At 43.1% G+C, this 21946-nt stretch overlaps 1 protein-coding gene across 6 annotated transcripts in view; it reads right to left on the bottom strand.

Moving 5' to 3' along the window:
- Positions 1-326: 326 nt before the first annotated feature.
- Positions 327-21946, bottom strand: part of LOC119445796 (CAP-Gly domain-containing linker protein 1) — a 139685-nt gene continuing 118065 nt past the window's right edge. For 5 of the 6 annotated variants that reach the window (XM_049663648.1, XM_037710077.2, XM_037710075.2 and 2 more), the window contains 5 exons: positions 12525-12630; positions 10815-11022; positions 8521-8567; positions 4851-4963; positions 327-4281 (listed from right to left, as the gene is read on the bottom strand). In XM_049663648.1, the coding sequence (XP_049519605.1) occupies positions 4059-4281; positions 4851-4963; positions 8521-8567; positions 10815-11022; positions 12525-12630 (697 nt within the window). In that variant the 3' untranslated portion in view covers positions 327-4058. The other variant, XM_037710079.2, reaches the window with a different exon arrangement.

Below are 21946 nucleotides of genomic sequence, written 5' to 3' on the forward strand. Positions count from 1 at the left end.
TCACGACTCAGAACAAACACACGTGGCACAAATTGTACATTGTAAGCTCGCAATAATATTTCTGACATGATAGACCACCACAAACAATTTGGGAATTAACTCTGACGAAGGGCAGACACACACAGCTGACGCAACTCTGCCCAGTTCGAAGCGCGGGTGGCCATGTTCTTCGCCGGCGGGGTCACTGGCTGTCCAGCTCATGATGTTAGTCTGAAGTGCGCACCCATTGGTGGAGCATGCATCAGCCTTTGAGAGGCAAATGCCGCTGACTTCTAAAGTCGTACCCTACTATAGATTTAAAAGGTAGGAGCAGTCTGAATGGTGAATTTTCTTTAAAATATTCCTTTAATTCGAAGATTCAGCACTATAACTGCCAACATTTGCACCTTGCAAACTGAACACATTATATAAACATTCTGTAAAATTGGCAATCTAGAGGAGTATACAGCATTTTTCATTTGCCACAATCAGTCACAATGTTGACAGAAACAAAGTTAATTGTTGTTGCCGGTCTCGACACATCCAGCAAAAACGTGCAGCTTGTGCAACCAAGTAACACCACGTTTCTCAGCACTGATATATGCCTTAAACAAATTATAACCCTCTTTCTATGGTACAGATAGCTGCCCCATCACAAGGCACTCAGTCAATATTGCAACAAGCCAAGCATGCCAGTGAGATTACAGCTTTCATATCACTTAGTTGAGGTGGACAGAGACACATTGCAGTTTCAAATGTAGCAGACAATAGTAATAGCACGAACCTGAACAGCAATAAAAACAAGAGGTATCTCACAGGCATAAAAAAACTGCAATGTGCATGTTGAAGAACTGCCTTAATCAACACGTGCTCCTACAATCTCCAACATTACAAGCATAGAAAAAATATGCAGGAATTGCATGTAGGCATACTGTCGCAGAATCTTGATGTGACACACGAAGCACCTGGCAAAGTCACGTGTCAACAGCCATTGGTATCACTGGATTCCAATTCTCAGATGCTAGAATCAATGACCTCATTTCTATACAGTTTCTGCATTTGACAATCAGTTCAGCAAACTGTGGTTTTAGCTCTCACAGCAAAATGCATTCAAATGTTGAACTGTACCCCACATAACGGCACATTTTGGGGGGTATATGTTGGGGTTTGAATTTTTTTCAGTTTTCGTAACCCCACATGTATTTCTGCTTGCGAGGGGGGAAAAAAAGACAGGTAAATAAGCTTTCTTTTACATGAATGACTCTGAGAACACATTTCCTGCAAACATAAACAGGAACTCAACTTCAGAACAGCACAAGTGCCACCGCAGTGACTAGTATGTGGACGGTCGTTGCAAGAAATGTGCAAAAATTTTATGCATGTTTAAGCACTGAATAGTGCGATCTCAGCTGCACTGCCGCATGACAAGTGAAAGACCCAAAGCAACTCGTGTCAAAAGCGAGGCACATTTAGAAGAGTGATGGCGGATTCTATGAACAGCAGAGATTAAACGAAAAACAGCAGCAATACGAAGCAGTGACTGACAGATAGAGAAAATGAGTAATTCACTCTGGAGCTGTTCTAACCCTTTGATGTCAAAAATATTTTTTTAAGTGGCGACGTGAAAACAATGGCATGTACTTAAAGCTAGATAAGTCCTCACAAATCCTATACTACTTCAACAATTAAGAGAATGAAACATCATTATACTCAGTTTCATACTTAGCAGGATACGCTGTGAAAGCTACGCAAGTATAATCAGTCATCGAAGCCTTACTCCACGTGTTTCACACCGCAGTTGCTTTTTTTTTTATACGTGACACTTTACATGTTACAACTATAACTTGCAGAAGTAAAGGTACGTTGAATCCCATATTTGTACACCTCTGTGCTTCCAGCTTGCGACATACTATTATTTTTTAGTTGGCAGCGAAAGTGGTATGCTGTGGCTGTAGGTAGTAACAACGTGTCACTCTGCTTGTTCGGTAGCTAATATATTCGGATCCATGACAACTTCCATGTAATATTTACGTTATATTTTGTGACATAACAGTACAAGAGTTAATGTTACACTGAATTATATGACGCATACGTATGCATCTTTCTTGCATATATGACACACTATGTTTAAGTCAATAATGCAAGCAGTGAGAAAAGTCTCTCTAGCCTCGGCAGTGTTGCCTGTTATGTATGAAATGGAGTACACATTAACTTTAAAAATTAAACCTTTTTCAAAGAAATAAGCGATTTTAAAACTTAAAATTACACAACTAAACCTCCTCAAACGCCTACAGCTCAATCTTTTCTTTCTGGCTTTGGCTAAATGTGCCAATAAATAGTATTAAATAACAGTTCGTGGGAGCTTTTTGTTGGACAGTGATTCGAAAAAGACTTGGAAATGACTGTTAATGCATCCAATTTACGTTAAGGTTTAAACTAAGCAATCAGACAGAAAGAACTTGAACAGCCAACCTGACCTTGCTTTCTCTGTAGTTTGCCCAATTTTTCTACTGCTAGCATGAAGTTCAGCAATGCCTTAATTAGTTAGAAAATAAAAATTTCTTTAACAAATCCTGTTCCTAAGTTCAAAATAATGTTCAGCTTTACAGAGGCAATGCAAGGTGATCAGCGCAGCTATTATCACCAGCCTTGAACCGATATTGTGGCAAAATTTTGTGGGCCTCTTGCTAATTGCGGCTGTCACGAAAGACTAGCCTGAAGGCATCCTCAGTTCCCAAAGCTTTGTAGACCCCCCTGTTCATCATGTGAGAAACATTGCAAGCATTGTTAACATGGGCAACAAAGGCCGAGAATGATAAAAACAGGCCTGGACGGCAGTCTGCCCCTTGAAATTCTGCGGTAGAGGAAACTGCTGCCTAAACTAGTGCGACACAGTTTGCCAGGCAGTTAAAGCATCCTTAACACTATCAGACAACTTCCTCTGTGTTGGTTCAACATTGGCACTTACATGTGCCCACTTACATGCACCAACAAGCAGAGGTTTGCCGATTTACATGCGAAACAAATCGCTCGCTAGCTGTCACGTTGAACACCTTGCTATCCTGAGCACGTGTACATAGTCAGACAGCAAGCTCCGAGAAATATACCACAGCCTGAACAATAAACGCAGGAGCACCTTGATGACCTCTTATTATGCACAACGATAACATGCGACTGCGTTCCTAACAGCTTCTGCACCTTTATAAACTGTTCAGAGCATCAAAACGTCCCAGAATATTAATCAACATGGAAGCGAAACACGTTCACAGGTTGCTGTGCTCACATAAAAGTTCGCTAGAGAAGCTCAATATTTAAAGCTCACCCAAAGTTCTCCAGAAAAACAAGAGCTAATAATGTGTGTTAACAGTATCTACAATGCGGCTATAGGCAGCCTGAAAAGTAATGATGCCATCTACGTAAGTGCGTTGGACAACAACAATTCTCGCACGCATAAAAATTTCACTTACCTACAATTCGTTGGGAAAACAAATTCACAGAAAAAAAGAGGTCAACGCTAGAGTGACCAAAATGAAGAAAGACAAAAAAAAACTACAAAGTTCGTTGTGCGCACACATGTGACTCTCTATACAACTGTAGAGGGTTTGGTGAGTGCCCCATAAAATATTTTACTAAGCTCAACACTGCTCAACGTGGAACAGCTGACCTAGCACACATTTATGATTACTTTTAGAATAAAAAATTGTGCGCAAGATAAAGAAAACAACAACAAGAACAACTACTACAAACTTCAAAAGATGCCGGAGCTCTGTACCATGCTGCAGTGTATAATGATCCGCGAAAACACATCTTTTGTGCTAACTGGGAACAACGGTGATACGCACCTATTTGAACGCAACAAGAAATGACATGCTACGAATGTTTGCTTACAAAACACCACTGTAGCACTCACATTCTCTTCACTTAGCCCCATATTATCAAACCACACTACGGCACTAAACCTTGTGGCCTTAATTCCCGAACAGCACACACAGAGACCGTTGCACCTCTTTTGGGAGCTCGAAGAAATGAATCGCGGCAAGTCCACAGTCTTGAAAAGTTCTACACCCACGACGCCACCCTCAGAAGGTTTCGCTAGGGTCGCACTCTGTGCTCGTGTGGCCAAACATTTCGCAGATGTCGCAGTAGGGTCGACTCGAGCGTCTGGGAGAGCCGTGGTGGCTGTGCGTTGCCATCTCCTCGTCCATGCTGCACTGAACGGGGCAGTCGGCCGTGTCGTGCACGTCGAAACGGTCACAGATGTCGCAGAACAAGCGCGGCGGCACGGGGCCCTTGATGCCATTGCTGGAAGTGGAAGTGAGCAAGGTTGCGTTTTTTTGCCCTTCCTCACAACAGCGATAAGAACGTCATGCTCTGGTTTCACAGCCTAATAAAAAGACATGTCAGATACGAAGGAACACTAGAATAATCTTCTCATATTACCAGAAGTTCAGCTTGATAGAGGTTAACGAGAAACCAAACAAAAAATTATCTCTCAACTGCACAGCCTATCAAGGAATCCAGCTAATGGCAAAACCTCTTATGAAGTTTGTATATCATTTCTTGTAACTAATTGCATGAACGAATTATAAATGGAAACTGAAGGCTGCTGCGCATCAGCAGCTATAGCAATCTTCCAGCTTCACCTAAAATTTGAGCCATTTTAAAGCCATGTTTTTTTTTTCATGTATTTATTTATATTATGTACTCATTCATTTGTTAACTGTAGTAGTGAGCTCCAAAGACATGAACTGCTGAACCCACATTAGCACCGCCACCACCATCAAATAAATATAATTGGTAGTATCACTTCGCCTAGCTTTGCGCACATCACCATGAAAGAGAAGGAATGCAAACACATTAGATTAACTTACAGGTTGATGTCGATGTCGTCGAGTGTAGGCCCTGCTTCTAGAACCTCGATACGCCTCTTGAGATCATCATTCTTTCGTTGCATGTCCACAATTATAGAGTTGAGGAAGTCCACCTAAAACACGACATGTTTAAAGTGGCTGACAAAGTGTGGCACTCATATTTAAGTGGTTGTAATTTAAAAAGAAGCAATGTTACTGTCCCCTTCCTCTAGGCATGCCAGCATCTCATTACTGTGAAACCCGGTAACAACACAGATAACTCAATTTACCACGTAGCAACTACACCACCGTCAAATTTTGATTTAATGAAGCACACTTTACAACATTTTCCATATAAAAAACCTAAGTGAATTGAGTGATCTGATTTAATCTGATCCGAAGTGATTTAATTAAGTTCTGGGGGGAGGGGAGGGGAAATCGTGGGTAAAGAAACATGTCACAGGAAACATACTGTGTTCAAAATAACTCAATATATATTAAAATGCATAGTGATACAGTAGACTGATTATCACGCCTGTTTGAAGCAGGTCATTTTCCTTTTACGAAACTGCCTGCTACAATGTCTCAGCATTTCAAGCTCAGCGTCAGCTAACCAGATGGCGCCCACTGCTCTGTCACAGCAGAGTTGAAACGAGTAGTGTTTTCACAGTGCAGCTTTAGTCTGCACTTTCTCAGTGCAACAAATTCCACGCAAGCAAAAATTACACTTTTTTTTTCACCCTTAAATAAGTACCGTTTTATTCAAATGAGTGTTTCAAGTTTTTTTCAATTTAACGAAGTTCTCGGTTTAGGTAAATATTTCTCGTGTCCGATCAACTTCATAAAATTGAGGTTTAATTAAGTACATGATCACAGAGAGTGTGCAGCTGCCAGTAGTGCTTCAATTAGTCCTTTTTGTTACTAGTTTAGTTTATTCTCGACTGTGTTGTGTACCGCGCTGCAGCAGTAAAGAACTGTAGTACACACTTTTTCAGTGAAGAAGGCAACGGCCTCGCAAGAAGTATTTTAGTTCCTTCTCTCGAAGGAACTAAAATGCTTCTTGCGAGGCCGTTGCCTTCTTCACTGAAAAAGTGTGTACTTTTGTCCTAATCAAGATCACCTTCGCACTACCATATCTCTCACTTTCTAGGAAGGAAGCGGACACTGTAAACTGCTTGATCCGCAAGATACACAAAGTCGCTCTTGGTGTTCCGATTAGAGCATCCACACAGAGGGTGATGGCCACAGCCACAATTAATACCTTTGAAGAATTAACCGAAGCACATCTATCATCACAATATCACAGACTCTCCACCACTGAAGCTGGGCGTGAGATCCTGAGACAACTTCACTACACCCCACCCAGTAGCGCACCCAGGATCTCTGCCAGGGGGGGGTTGACAGTTTGCCAATACCATCTAAAGAGCGCTAATTTCACTTTCTTCGGGGGAAATTGTCAAAAAATGCGCTTTTTGCGAGTGTGCAGACGATTGCGCGTCTTACATCTTAGTTGCAGTACTGAAATGCGTAAGGAAAGAAAAGGGGTTAAACAAAAGAGGGGGTTAAGTCGGCCTCAGGGGGGGGTTACAACCCCCGAATCACCCCCCGTCGGTGCGCCACTGGCCCCACCACTCAACGAGAACAAGCGAAATCAACTTCCTCTGAACATACACGGCCAATACCACATCCAACCCCTACCCAGAAACATGCACCCCGAATTTCACGTCGAACGCCAGAAACTTCGAGCCAAGGCACTACAATGCAGCTATGGACAGGCGGAAGGAGTTTACTACGTGGACGCCGCAGCCTATAAAACTAAACATCATTATGCTTTAGCGGTCGTAGACAAGCAGGGCAACACTGTTCATTCAGCATCAGTCAGGACCACCTCAGCGGGTGACGCAGAAGAGGCCGCCATTGCACTCGCATCGGGGCTACCTGATTGTGATGTCATCATCAGTGACTCGAAGACTGCTATCCGGAACTTCAGTAGCGGCTACATTACAAACCTCGTGCACTCTCTACTAGTCGCTCACCCGCCGAAAAACTACACCGCTCTCATCTGGACTCCAGCACATCAAGGACTACCAGGCAACGAAATGGCTCATGCTGCTGCTCGAGGATTCACGGACCGAGTGAACGGAAATGTGGGCCTTACCCAAGAAGCCAATGACTCCCAACAACAGACCAATAAAGACGCACTCATCACATTCCATGAAATTTGCACACATTACAAACGCCAACGCCTAACGTATCCCCCTCTCTCTGTGCCGAGCACGCGCCAGAGAGAAATATTGTGGCGCCAACTACAAACTCGCACTTTTCTTACCCCATGCACTTTGCACTTATTCTTTCCCGACACATACCCGACACCCAAGTGTCGCTTCTGCCCTGTCCAAACAGCAGATCTCTCCCATATAATGTGGAAATGCCCCATCAAATATCCCCCCCCCCATCTCAAACCATTAATCAGTAGCGAGGAGCTGTAGGAGACTGCCCTGCGCAGCTCTGATCCCACCCTGCAGGACCGAGTCCTGAGGTGGACTGAGGAGGTAGCGGAGGCCTACCACGACTGGTAGGCGGACGTCTGGCAGCAGAAGGTGCTAAGACTGGAGCACACAGGCCTCCCTCTCTCCCCCCCGACCCCTCCCCTTTCTTAAAAAGGGAAATAAAAGTTCATTCATTCATTCAAGAAGCATTTTAACCCTACCATAGGCAGTAGGAAGCGTACTTCTCGTTTGCTACATGTGTGTAACAAGGCCGCAGGAAGCATTATTCACACCACAGGAATGCATTGCCATCTTGCCGAAACTTAAAGCTTTTTTTTTTTTTAATACAGTGGTGCCCTCTGTTGCTGCAAAAATCTATCACAAACGCTTTCCGCAAGTTGTGTCACTCTTGGTGATGTTGTTTGGTGGATCGTTTCGCATTAGTTAGGGCTTTGGAAGGTGCGTAAAAGTGTTGAAAGAAAAAAGTTTTTAGCAACAGAAAAGCATCATTTATTCGGTATTTGTTGCGAGTGTGTTTTGTTGTGGATATGTGCCGACACTACACCAAAGAGGTAGCAGAGAAGCGAACATGGTACGTTTCCCATGGCTGCCTTGTGCTACTTGGTGCAGACCCCTGCTTTAGGCAACATAGTATCACGGAAGGTGAAGAACTGTTTTCTAAGCTGTTTTTTTTTTCTTGCTTTCTAAGCTATAGAAAAGCATCTGAAGTGTTCTCTGCAGTTTCTCATGTAACACAAAAGAAGCAACATTTTTATTTCTTCGGTGCACCTATTGGGCAGGAAGTTACAGGAAGAGAAAAATACTTCCTACCAGAGTACTTCCGCAAATATTACTTCAGAAAATCAGAAATCTTCAGCTATGTCTCGAGGGAAAACCACGCAAGTAGACCCCTGTGCCACGTAAGAAAAATTTTGACCATGAAAGAGTTAAGAAGGCACAGTCAGAAAGCACAGAGGATCAGCACCAAGTGCAACAAAGACAGCAGTTCACTTTGAAGCAGAAACACTTTAGCTAAGAACAGCCGTCAGTTAACATGTCAGTGGCAGCTTATCAGTATTTTGCTTGTTCTACTTATCTGCGTTGTTGGCTGGCTTTGTTCTTGCAATGTGCACCAGCTTAGGCACCAAGCTTCTTACCCTAATTCATCACGTGCCTTCACACATAGCTGAAAAATGCCTTACCTGCATCTGAAGATTGTCTCTCTCTTCCTTCAGGGCTAGGTCACCACCTGGAAAGCAAGATAGGGGAATTGCACGCATCTGTGGAGACGGCACTCAAAACAGCCAGCACATAAGGAGAACAGGGGGGGGCAAACCTTGCAAACTCTTTACAGATGCTCAAGAAGCAACACGGCACGAATGGTAGACACGTTTGCGAAATACATGGTTAAGCATGCCCTTAACTAGGAGAAGAAACGTGGAATATAAGTGGCAATTGTGCCGTATAATTCTGCACCGGCAAATAGCCTCCACAGTGCTTCCATGGTGTCCGTCCACACAGCACATGCATGACTACCACTGCCTGCCACACTTCTTCCCGCATGCAAGAATAATAAGGACAAAGGGGCTCGGTCTTTTTTTGAAAACCATCTAAAGTAGATTTTCATCAATTCGACTATGATTAATTCGATTTTTCGTATAATTCGATCCCAACCGAAGGTCCCATCCAGCGTTGATGCATTTATATCGGCCCCAACTTCCTTTATTCCGATCCATAAATTGGGCTTTGCCGAGTAATTCAAACTGGACCAGTCAACATGCACATGTCTGACTCCTATGGTGACCCCAATAGCAACGCCATTAGTGGCAGTGTCTGTCTCGGTGGAGCTTAGGGGACAGTGAATGCATTGAACACACATCTCCTGTCGAAAATGGCCATTTTTGACATGCCCCTAGAAAGATTTTCAAGCAATAACCGTACTTCACAATGTCTGATTATGGTATTTATCCATTTCTAATGTGCGCCTTTCCAAGAAAATTGGGCCGAAAATTGCCTGTGAGGTGCAATCGGATATGAAACCATAACCGCATTCGACGGGGTTTGTATGCCTTACCACATACACGAGTGCATTGCAACGAAGCTTACTTTACAAAATATGCAGCAAAGCTAACCTTAGGAAGCCGCCCGCCATCGTGCAACAGATTACTTTAGATTTCTACTTAGGAGCTTTAATGTCATTTATACGTTAGCTCTCTACTTTGGCCACATAGAAAGTGGGCGCATTTGATATGGGGGTGTGTTAAAATCGGACAAATACTACCAGACGAATCAGCAGTGTGTTTTGCCATTTTTTCTGTATCTTATTTTATTTGACCCACCGGATAAGTCGATCAGTTTCGTCGGTCCTGCCAGGGTCGAATTAACAGAAGTCGACTGTATGATGCAAACAGGCAGCGAAGCCAGAGAAACATCGTCAAAATTATTGTGTTAAATTGAAACGTAGAAAAAATAAGGAAAAGGGACCTGAAACTGGACGAAAAGACAGCTTGCCACAGATGGGAGCCAAACCCACACATTCCGCATAATGAGGGCCGAGCTTTACCAATTAGATTGTCGCAACGGCCATCCTTCTGTCCACTTTCTTGGGCATTCATGTATGTGCACAGGATTAGTGCTGGGAGTGTTGGCCAGCGCTGCTCATAGCCATGGCAGCAGATGTGGAACATCCTTTTAAGCACAGGCGTCACACAGTACATGAGCTTATGAGTTACACGAAATATGCATACATGTAGTCGCACCACACACATGACGCACCTGTCGCACAGGTACTAGAGAGTGTGCTCGTGTCTACGTAGATAAAACCCAACGCCATATTCAAAAACGCTTGGTTTTGATCCTGCTATACTCATGCACACCTTGCACTTTGATAGCACTTGGAAAAGTGCAATGCAGATTGACTTTCATGAGGATAAAAAATGGCAATGTGACAGACGTGCAAGAAGAAATAATGTTGCTCTCACGACTAATTCCACACCACTGCATCTACACAGTTCCAGACTGGCTGCAATGGCAGATGTGCTGCAAACATTCAAACATCAAATGCACCTACTGAAAACCTATCGCAGCTACTGTGTGTGAATGATCATAGTAGTGAGTAGATCACCTGAAAAGGGTGTCAAATAATCAAGGCACATGTAAATTTAACATTACAGCCTCCTTGCCTAATTATTTAGGTGTTCTAAAAAGAAAAAGAGAGCAGGTAAGAGGGAGGCTTAAACAAGGAAGGCTAGTGTACTTGACTGGTTCACTAGTTTCAACATTCGAAAGTAATACCTGGGTAACAAAACGTGCCGTAGTAAATCATGCTGACTACCTGGGCTCTTAAATGTGCACCTAAATCTACCTACACAGTTGCATTTGCAACCCACCCTTACTGGAAGGCTGCCGCCTCAGCTGCCAATTTAACTTGCGATCAAACCTCGTGTTTAGCAGTAGAACACTACAGCTACAACAGCTGGTTCCCTCGCGTCCTCACCTCCGCCTTCCGTCGAATGTGCACTGCTGACATTTGTGGCTGCCGCAGGAGTGGAGGCCTTGCCGTTGACAGCTGCAGCTGATGCAGTGGCTGCAGCAGCCTTCAGCTCGGCCACCTTAGCCTCGAGCTGGTGCTTCTCGTCCTGCACTTTCTGCAGCAGCTCTCGGAGCGACCTGTTGCGCTCCAGCTCGGACTCCAGTTGGGACACCTACGCAAGTAAAGAAGACAATGCAGCTGTAAATGTTTGAATAGCAAATAATCGGCCCAGTGAAAGAGGGTTGGCCAGCCTGGAAAGGCTCCCCTGCATCATACAGCTCTCTAGCACAACAAAGGCACATATCACAGCAAGACCTATGAACGAGAATTGTTGCAGAAACCATCAAAGGTGATTGTCAAAATAAGCGAAGCCTTGTGCTTTATTTAACCATACTGTGCCCAACTCTGTTCTTTCTTTTCTTGCCTACTTGAAGCGTTGTCATTAACTATGGCTGCTGCATGGCTGCACCTTACAATCCAGCGCAGTTATGATAGGGAGACGCACGGATGAGCGCGAACTTAGTTACAAATTTGTGCCTCGCTTTTGTTGCATACAGTAGTGTTACACAACATACAATGTTAGTTGTCCCCTTGCTCCCACCGACCGAACATGGTTGTCCACTCCTGTCCTTCCCTGCTCCCCTCATCCCCTGCTCCACGGTGGCAGATGATAGCTTGCGCCTTTCTCCTCACAACACACTCTCTCCTCATGCGCACCTCTTGTTTATCCACTCCTCACCAGAGCACCTACTCCCCACAACTCCCCTCTCCACATTCCTCCTCTCTGCAGTCTAACCACCGCAGCATCAAAACCCATCAGGTTCCACAAAAGAAAGCTTTGCTTTAAAACAACGTCTGACTTTTCGAAGAATGTATGACTAATGAATTGAATGAGAGCATTACATGCATTTAGACATTGTACTTTAGCCAGCCACCTGTCAAAATCGTCTTGGGGCTAGTGCTAATCTATTCTGTGCTATTGCTATATCTATGGCTATATCTAATATCTATGCGATTGATAAAAGGGCTATTGCTGATCAACATTGCAAGATGCCAGCAAAATGCATAAGAAATTCAGTGGGCCTCTCTGGTTTGTGCAATGGTTAGTGCAACTTGAAGATGCTTCTCCCAAGATTTTTTTTCTTTTTATTCAAAAGTTAAAAAAAGTTATCTGCATTCCACGTAGCACTACTTCTGCAGTTCCAATTTGTTCAAGTTGTCAAAACAGACCTGCCTTTCCAGTTTTACGTTATCATTACAAGTTTTTTTTATTATTATTATTATCCTCGGGCAAAACTACAAGCTCCATCTTGGTATACAGTTAACCCACAGGGGGTACAATAAATACATCTTATTTAAAGCAACTTCAGAAAACACCACACACTGTTGGTCAACGGCAACACCATGTGCAGCCCACTGTGTTTCCCACTACAACTGCCAAGATGATGCACCACACAGCAGACAACCAAGAGAGGCTCGCTAGCAACATGGCCTCTCAGATTGCGCGTGCACTCCCAAGGTACATGTTGGCCGTGAGTGCAGGGCCACCTTGTGGGTGGCAACGAAAAGGGTTGTTTATTTGCAGGCACCATCTCGCAGCCCATAATCTCAGCCTCTGTTTATTGCCTGCTGTGTGGCGGCACGCACAGCAAATTGCATAAGAGAGGAACGCACCTCCTGCGCCATTTGGCTGAACTTGCGCTGGTCCTCCTCTGCCCTGCCCTTGGCCTGCTCCAGCATGGTCCGCAGCTCTTCCCTGGCCTGGGAAAGTTGCTGCTCCCTGGGTGGGGGGTTGCGAATGCATGCGCTCATACCGCAGCCAGTAGCCACACACAGCCACACCAAAATAGCAGCGGCAGCGGCAGAAGCAGCAGCCACAACAGCAGTGACATGTTGCACTGGAGCCCACTGTGCATGAGCGTGCACCGAGGTAACAGTTAAGTCAGTCTCAGTGCTACAAGAATTCAACCAAACAGTAAGGATCATCGTCACCCTATTTATGTCCAGTGCAGAATGAAGGCCTCTTCAAGCAATCTCCAAGTATCCATGTCCTGTGCAGTTCTATTCCGCAAATACCTAATCCACTGCTATCCTCAACGGCACTTGGATGTGTTCATGAAGACATACATTTGAGACTCATTATAACAAAGTAACATTTGACATGAAAATATATTCGTTACAGCTAATATTGATTTTAAGCATGTATTCCTTACATGCTGATACTGGCAAGAAACATTTTAAATTTACTTTATTATGTCAGATAATTCATTATATCCATGTTCATTATATTAAGGCTCAACTGTACCAGTAAATTCCAGCCTGTCCAAGCATGCATTAGTGTTTATGGAATACACAGATATGAGCAGCAGCTCTGGTGGTTGAGCTTGTGAAACTGAGCTCAATTGAAGCACATAGAACTATTATTGCAACTATATCAATCATATTCTACTTAGCTGTTGTCTTACAGGTATTGGCAAACAGAACCTTCGTAAACACATATATTGGCTATTTCTTTCCTTTCTTTTCAGAAGACCATTTGTGAAACACGAGGACATATTTATAATGCTGTGTGGTCGAACACATGTCACAAGACGAGTGCAGTATTCCACAAGTGGTAATAATCTATGCAGACAGGCTACAACTTTTTTAAGGTACATGCGCGGCCATATGCTAACAAGCAGTAATTTACATGTTTGCTTGTAGTGCAGGGTGCATGTCACTGATAATTTCGGCGGATGACCACTCCTCCCCGCAAACTGTGCCTTTCCTTCACAACCGACAATCAATACTGCCAGTATTTTAGAATGCTTCATACCTGACCTCTGCCTTCGTAATGATAAAGAGAGACAGAGAGAGAGGCCTCTGTCAATGTACACATTACTAGAATCTGAAGATGAAAACTTTCAAAACTTTGATATGCCAGCAGACTCTAGCGCACTCACCACGCAGTACAACTTTTGTCACTGGCCTCAGCACACTACAAGTATTGCGTGTATAGGCACGTCGACGATGTCCCATACAGGTTTTGTACAGCATTTTATACATTAAACGTGATGCACATCACCGGGCAAAGCTGCAGCAACTACATGGCTGCCGTAGCCATGGTGCTCGGAAATCAACACTCAGCGAGAAGCAATTCTCACAGAATGCCAAATTCATTTCGCGTGGGCATTTGCAGATATTCAAAATTTAAAATATGAATCAAACAGCCCTTCTCGTGCATTTCATATTCAGATTAAGAATTTTAATCACATTTTTTAAAATTGTTAACTAAGGCCTAATACTATGGAATAACTACGGTTAATGGAGGCTTCAAGGAGAAACACCCTTTCAGGTGGCAGCTGCATGCTTGCCTTTTCTAGTCTCAAGTGTCAGGCCAATTCATCTGGGAATAATAAGCCATCCTTGTAAACGTTGCTCCTCTGTGAGGCTTTGTTGCTTTACATACACACCAGCTACTGTGAAAACATGTAGAGTTGGTTAACTCTTAAATTATAACTTATAGTCTTGCAACTGAGGGTTCATTAGCCTTGGGTTGTCTACAGGTTTGTAACTCCCACATATTAAAAAAAATGTCAGTAAACTCCCACATATTAAAAAAATGTCAATAATATCACCATATTTCACCACTGAAGTGATATGTGGTGTTCTAGTGCTGTACACTGCTCCGCTAGGTTACATAGGCAGTCATTTTAAGCCTTCAATTAAAGCAAGCTGTGGTGATCTGTTATGATGCTTTGATACAGTAAACTACCTACACTAAGATACAGTGAACTGAACTATATGTGGATGTGACACTGTATGATTACTTTGTTTAGTTAGTGATACTGTCATGTGGCTGTAGAGTATGCAATCTTCTTTCGCTTCCTTCTCATTTATAAGATGTCTACTTGCAAGGACTTTCAGTAGTGAAAGGCACTGATGTACTCAAGGACATTTAAATCAATAATGTTGATGTTCAAATCTTTTCGGACACTTATTATTCAAATGCCTCTAGTTGGCTGCTATTTACTGCCATCAATACAGTGACATAAACTGTTTCTAACTAAGGGGACCTCTTCTTTCAGTGATATGCATACGTGCCTAGTTTCTAGAAAAACTGCTGTCATTTGGTTATTATTCCTGGATTGCAAGATGACTGTGATACTCCTCATTGTGTATGCAGAGGGCGATCTGTGCACCTTCCTTGCTTCTTTTACGTCTGTTTCAAATAAAGTTAAGTTGCGAGTTGTCCTGCGTTCGCCTTCTTTTGTTCTGTCTTAACGTCGGCGCTTGTTAAAACCTGCAAGACAGCAACGCGAGATATCACTCTATATAGTCACGAGAAAGAATGGATGCACACGGACCACATTTCAAAGCGCTGCCTTTTATTGCATGGCAGAGTACGATGTAACTGTTCATATTTGCAACATGGTAAGATGGGTGCTATTTTTGATCACATGCACAAAGAACAAGCCTGCTTCAAACAACCTCAAACAATCTCGATTCAACCTGACATGACGTTAACCAATCAGCAATTCTTTAACACTGTGTCTAACCACAATAACTAAAGCAGTAAACCTGCACTCTGTCTCATTAGTTAAGTGTGCTGCGACGCAGAGCACAGCCTTGGTCATAACTGCTTGGGATCATAAATCAATACAACCTTTGCAAAAGTAATCCAATGCTTCATGTAGGCTCCAAGAGGAGCTGTTTGGAAAAGCTTGTTCTCTTCAATAGCTCAGCGAATGTGCATCTAGAATTATTTTTGCGATCAAGAGTGTCAATGCACATCTTGGAGTACAGATAAAGCCAGAAGGCATACTAACCCCTGACAATGACAAAAGAAATTGAAACTGCAAGATACACTAGACCAGAAAGCTAAGTAAAAGCAGCTTTCAGATTACAGTAACTGGTGATCTGCACTGCTGCAGTGATTTAGGTATGCATTCCAATGATGCAAACAACCATTTGCGCAGAAGCTTAACACAGATGCAAGGAAATTATGGCAATAAATGACAGATGAGGAAAAACCACTCAAATGGTTTTTGCACACCGCAAGAACGTTATGTTGTTCCACTTCATGAGAATCTCGAATAAGGGTCAAATTCTCAATATGCACTCCTTTCTAAACTGAAAACAGCAGACATATACTCTGGGCCATAGAATATGCAAATTCATGTACTGACTGCACGCTGCACGAAACTACTGAGACAGAGTCAAATTACAGCGCGATTTTCAACAGCCAAGTCCAGGTGTAAATTTTGACATAACTTAAACCTACTTGTCATGTTGCCAAGTAAATTCAATCTTAAAGTACATCAACAACAGCATCATTCTGAAATACATGGTGTCTTTGCGGGCAGCCATAGCTTGCATCAGGATATGTGTAAAAAGGCATTAGCATTTCTCCAGTTAGTCACACAGGTGAACAACATTAATTCCGCCGGTTTCACCCTTTCCAGCCACATGACTTTGAACTTAATTCACACACAGGTTAAAATAAGATGTATTAAAGCTTTCTTCTAGCTGGTACACCTAACACCTCTTGCATTCACCATGTCATTCCCCTGCTCGCCCCACAAAAGTTCATTGGCATGAGCATATGAACACAGTGGGTTGAACTGCATGCATTGGAAGTCCCATTCACCTCGGAAGCACATGCGTAACTCTCGATTCGTATGCATGGATTTCCATCATGAACACAAAATGCCACAATCCCTGTAGTACGCTTTGTGACACAGTTATAAAATCCTGACAATATCAAGAAAAAAATTTTTAAATTGTAAGTTAACAACAGACAACAGCTCATAGTTAGTGACCACTTCAGGCAGCAAGTACTGATAGAAGTACAGATGGATATGGTAAGCCTAGAAGGAAAGCGTTAGCAGAAGACAAAAACAAAGTTTGGCTGGGGCATGCATAAAAAAAAATGCAGCATTAAGGCGAACTGGATGAAGGGAAACCTCTCAGATGGAGAAAAATCGGGATATATGCAAGGCAGTAATTGGCATTGGACTAGCATGTTGTTAAACGGAAGTTTAGCGCTAGTACAACTTTAAACCCAACTAAAAACTTTTACTCAAAAGAGGGAAAGAGACGTGCAAAGCTGTAAAAACAGATGGTGTCTTCCAAAACACAGAGAGGCTGGTTCCGCATGTGTACTTGTTATATAACAGGCCCCCACAGATTGCACTAGAACTAAGGCATGCTCATAGAAAATGAGAGCCAATACATGCTAATGACAATCAACTGCCAGTGCTAAATGAAATTATTAGCCTCTAACACAAGTCATTTATTGTGAGTATCGACCATTCAAATGCAATGTCTGCAATGACAGAAGACATATTGGAATGAGATATTGTGGGAGAACAATTCTCTTACTGTTGGCAGTAAGTGTGAACAGTCCAAACAACAAACAGATGTTCATTGTGTTCACTAACTGAATATCTTGTGTTCGACTTACAATGCAATATTGGCGCAGTGGCAATAAACTGTTAGTAAATGTTTGGTCAACAAAGAGGTCGACAGAATGCAACAAGCAAGAAACCCACAGTCAAATTGTCTGACAACTCGGAACTCCACCTGAGAGGTTTCCCGTATGCCAATTCGCCCAAGGCTAATCTGGTTTTCCGAGCTGTCAGTCTGACTTGGGGCCAGCATGGCCTGTCAGCCTCCTAGTTCACCAAACTGGTAGTGCGACTGTACCAAAACAGTAAGGGACTGAAACTTCTTAAACTATTTTGGCCGGTTATAATTTCATGGCATACCGGTCTTGAGCTTTTAAATCAGTACAGCTGGATTCTGACCATGCATGGTTGTCTAACAACAGATCAGTGTGCCACAAACTCTCAACTGAAAGCTGCCCCTGTGTACAAAAAATGTTTGTTCAACATCTGCAGGGCAATCACAAATAGATGCCAATTACTGCCTTGCATGTGCTGCACTAATTAAGATGCCCAGCAACATGGCAATGTCATTATGAGACATTGCTGCACATTTAGATAAACAAGCTTGGTTGGTTAGAGTGATGAAATACAGTTCCCAGCCACACAAGTGAAAAGCAAAAGCACAGCCTCGCAGGATGCCAACTGGGAACGATTGTATATAATGACCAACATTAAGTTCTCCCTCGTCTGATGCGTTAGCATGTGATATGCATGATTCAAGCGCTTGTTCCTTACGGCCTCCCACCAGCTCATGAGCGGCTCAGCCCAAGGCTACATACAATAATAGTGAGCAAAAAAATGATCACGTGAAATGCACAACTGACTTGTAGAGGACTCAGCTGACATTTTCAACATACCTTGCATTGAAGTGTCGATTCCCTTTAAACGGACACTAATGAGAAACACTAAATCAGTTTAGACTAATAAAGTAATGCTTCAAAACACTATTTTCATTCATTTCAAGGTAATATGTTGATTATTAGAACAGAAAATGAAGGTCAAAGCTTGATTTCTCTAATTTTACGCAGAAGCTAGAGCAACAGTGCATCAGTATGACATCATGGATTGAAAAGTACTGTATTTTTTTTTTTTTTTTTGCTGTGTTTGAGGCCCTCGTGTCTTGGCCAAATTTTTTTTTAACTTGCTTAGCTCAGTCTTAGGCCTTTTTTAGAATACAATGCATTCCGTCTTTACCGATAAAAGTTCCACTAGGCCCAAGCAGAGACCATCAAAATTCATGACATCGTAGCAAGTTGGTGCAGGAAATTTTAAGGCCGAGTCGCCACCCGTCTATCACTTTGCATCTTTTCTTGTTTACCAAGCTTCTTCTCATGATATGAGTGGCTTTCTTGATGCTGTGGAAGGGTAATTTACTAGAAAAATTATATTTCTCTTTAGTGTCCGTTTAAACACATACCCAGCAAAATTCAGCATACTGCATGAGCTATCAGTGAACATGAGTCATTGAACAATAGGCCAAGTGTTGCCTGGCACTTAGCTTAACCAGTCACATTAGTTATTGAACAGCTGCAAAGCAGCAAAAACAGCGTGTTGTTTCATTTAAAAAAAAAATGCACTGCTTTGCTGCTTCTGGTACATAGTTCCAAATATGAAAGTTAGACTGTTTTTATCTCGCACTGCATCCTTTCTTGTTTGCCTTTGTCCACCCTAATGTAATTTTAATCACTGCGTATTTGTTGAAATAACATAGTTCAGCTATTGTGCATCAGCCAATGTAAACATGAGCTATGATTTTGTGAACCAACTTGTCAATCACGATTGTAATTTAAAGTTTAGTTCAAGGTAGTCTTCGCATAGTAGTTCCTTTCATCAATTCTATTTTTCTGTATGACCCAATTTTCTCAGCCGCATTTTCAAGCTTTCTAGTATAGCTTTTCAGCTACCATTTCACATATTTCACACATAGTACATATGAGTCCACATATTAATCTTCCATGCTTATTCCCGGAGGCACGTGAGCCGGGACTAAAGTATTTGAAAATAAAGCATACTTGTTCTACTTCTGGCTTCTATGGAACACTATTGTCAACTTGTCATGCACAGGCAGCTAGCAAGAACTAGGAGAGGAACACAGTAGCACTACAAACTTTCTCAGCACTGGAAATGCATGAAACCGCACAAAATCCGCACACGTCAGAACATACGACGTCATCACAACCCCTTGCAAGATAAAGCATCATAACTTAGGAACTATGAAAATCCCAAAATCTCACGGACATCCTTTACAGCCTGAACATCCCCCCAAATATGCTCCTAGCTTCAACATTTTGGACACTTAGGTTATGTTCCAATTCTGGTCAACATTGAAGACAGTCTATTCTGACTGCTCAGAAGACAGCTCCAAGCTCATGCAATCAAACGCACTTGGAAGACGTCACTGCGACTTGGACGCCACCCCCCGTCCACAAAAAGAAAAAGCTAAACAGACCCCACATTATCCCTTTGTGTGTGTGAACCCATTACAAACACAATGTAGCTTACATTAAGCGTACAGAAAAGCGCAACTACACTTTCTTGTGTGCAGACGACCTTACTGACTAGTTTCCAAGCATCCTGCTCAGCCGCCATCTTGTTTCGACAGCAAAGAAGCCTGCATTGTTTTTGACTTCGATGCTGATATTGTGAAGCTATCTCTTTTGCCAGCTTCGTCAGAATTAGAATGAGACTTAAGATAGCCATTGTCTGCTTAGCCGTCTATGCCAAGTATTGGAACGCAGCCTAAGTAGCTGCTGGGATCCACATAAGCTTGCTACACATGCAGCAAGCAGGATTTCGTTGCTTCACGAGTGTCATCTATGATAGAAAACAAGCTCTCAAACTACTAAACTACTGTAACAGCAGCACATGTTGACCTAAAGCAAGGCAAATCATGAAGCACTATGTGAACATCCAAACAAAGAAGGGGTCAGAGGATGATAAATACTTGAATTGATCAACAGCTGGCAAATAAGAGAAGCCCCCTGCTAATCAACATGTAAACATGCCTGAAATCATAGTAAAGTGACACGTAACATGACAACAAAACAGGCATAACAATATTATGCACCAAGCACTGCAACATTGAAGGGGCCAAAGGGGAAGGGCGCATCCGTGACTGCTCTAAAGTAATCACAGCCACCATCAACACTTTGCATTCGTTCACCGGTCGCCTAGAGGGTTCACCAAATAATTGCAGTATCAACGAAATAACAGTGCAGCTTCCATGCAAGGCATTGCTTGGGGGAAGCAATGTCTAGAGAATGTAAACAAAGCAGCATCGACAGACAAAGTACAAGATCTTACAAGTACTGTTCTCCACACAGATAGAATGCCATCAGCAAGGGGGTAGTGCCCTTTCTTAAAACCAGTAATTCTAATACTTCCGGCCATCATGGAACCTTTGAACCAATCACCATTTAGCGCCCTAGCAAGCATCTTTGCCTGTTTCAAGTGGAAACATGCAGAAAAAGATAATACTGAGCTATTGCCAAGGAAACTGAAGGATGGTATGTTTGCAGCGGAAACAGCGCAGCCTATGCACAAATAAGAGTGCTAAGGCCCAGTTCCCGCATGGACCCTCAATGTCCCAGGTAAGTGTCGACATCAACATGTTTTTATACTTTGCGTTTGATTTAGATTAATTTGCAGAACACTACATCACACAAAGAGGCTGATGTGATTCTCCATAGAAGTTGCACTTTTAACACATTTTATTGGGCTAGTTCGTGGGGCATTGCAAGTACGTACAGCACAATCCGCTGTTGAAGGAAACACGTGTGCATACGGCATACACTAATCCTTCCCTGCAGCAAGTGTACAATTGCCTGGCTTTACAGCAGATGACTTGCGGTTGGTGGCACTGAAAATTTTCTACACAACTGTGCAGTGCATTGACACAGCTTCAGCCACCAGCACTTGCATATAAAAGTACCAGCGAATTGAGAGCCGCACATTAGAGTGTTCCCTTTAACAGTGGAAGCCATTGTACTTGCAATTCTTCTGTGTACACCACTGCACTTGCAGTTCTGCTTCTGCAGTGATGCTTGCATACACTTGTTAAACTCTCTTGTGGACGCATGGTGTTCTGTAAGCCTCGCTTTGAGAGGCACTGCTCTAAGCAAGGGCAAGGCTGGGAGGGCATGAGTGTATGCTACGCTATCATCCTCAATTCCATTGCGTTGCAGCATTTTTCAAGCAATGTCCCCCATCTTGCTGAGGTCCTTGTAGAGAAAGCCTGTCTTGCAAGATTTTGCACAATGTCTGTCAGAGAAGATATTAACAGAGGCCTGCTGGTCGCCAACGAATGCAACAGCGCGTGGTTTCGGGCAAGGCAGCACTGCGTGGCTTAAGTGTGCACTCAGCGCATGATGTAGGCGACGCAGAAGAGCGAAAAGGCAACAAGGGCCCAGATGGCATTCCAGAGGGGTTGCACGCTTACCGTCGTGGAAGGGTTCAGTTACCACATGAAGCAAGGAGAGAGAGAGTGGGATAGAGAGAAAGGGAAAAGAGAGAGAGAGAGGGTGGCAGAGTGCCACCTGTTAGCGCAGGAGTTCCTCCCCAAGGCACACCATAGCCTTCTCTCATGCTTCCTTCACACTACTGATTGCATTACTGCACTGAACTATTGGCAATAATGCATGCATGATGAAAAAAAAAGAACAGGCATTA

The sequence above is a fragment of the Dermacentor silvarum genome, chromosome 3 (assembly GCF_013339745.2).
Source record: "Dermacentor silvarum isolate Dsil-2018 chromosome 3, BIME_Dsil_1.4, whole genome shotgun sequence".
Classification (NCBI taxonomy): Eukaryota; Metazoa; Arthropoda; class Arachnida; order Ixodida; family Ixodidae; genus Dermacentor; species Dermacentor silvarum.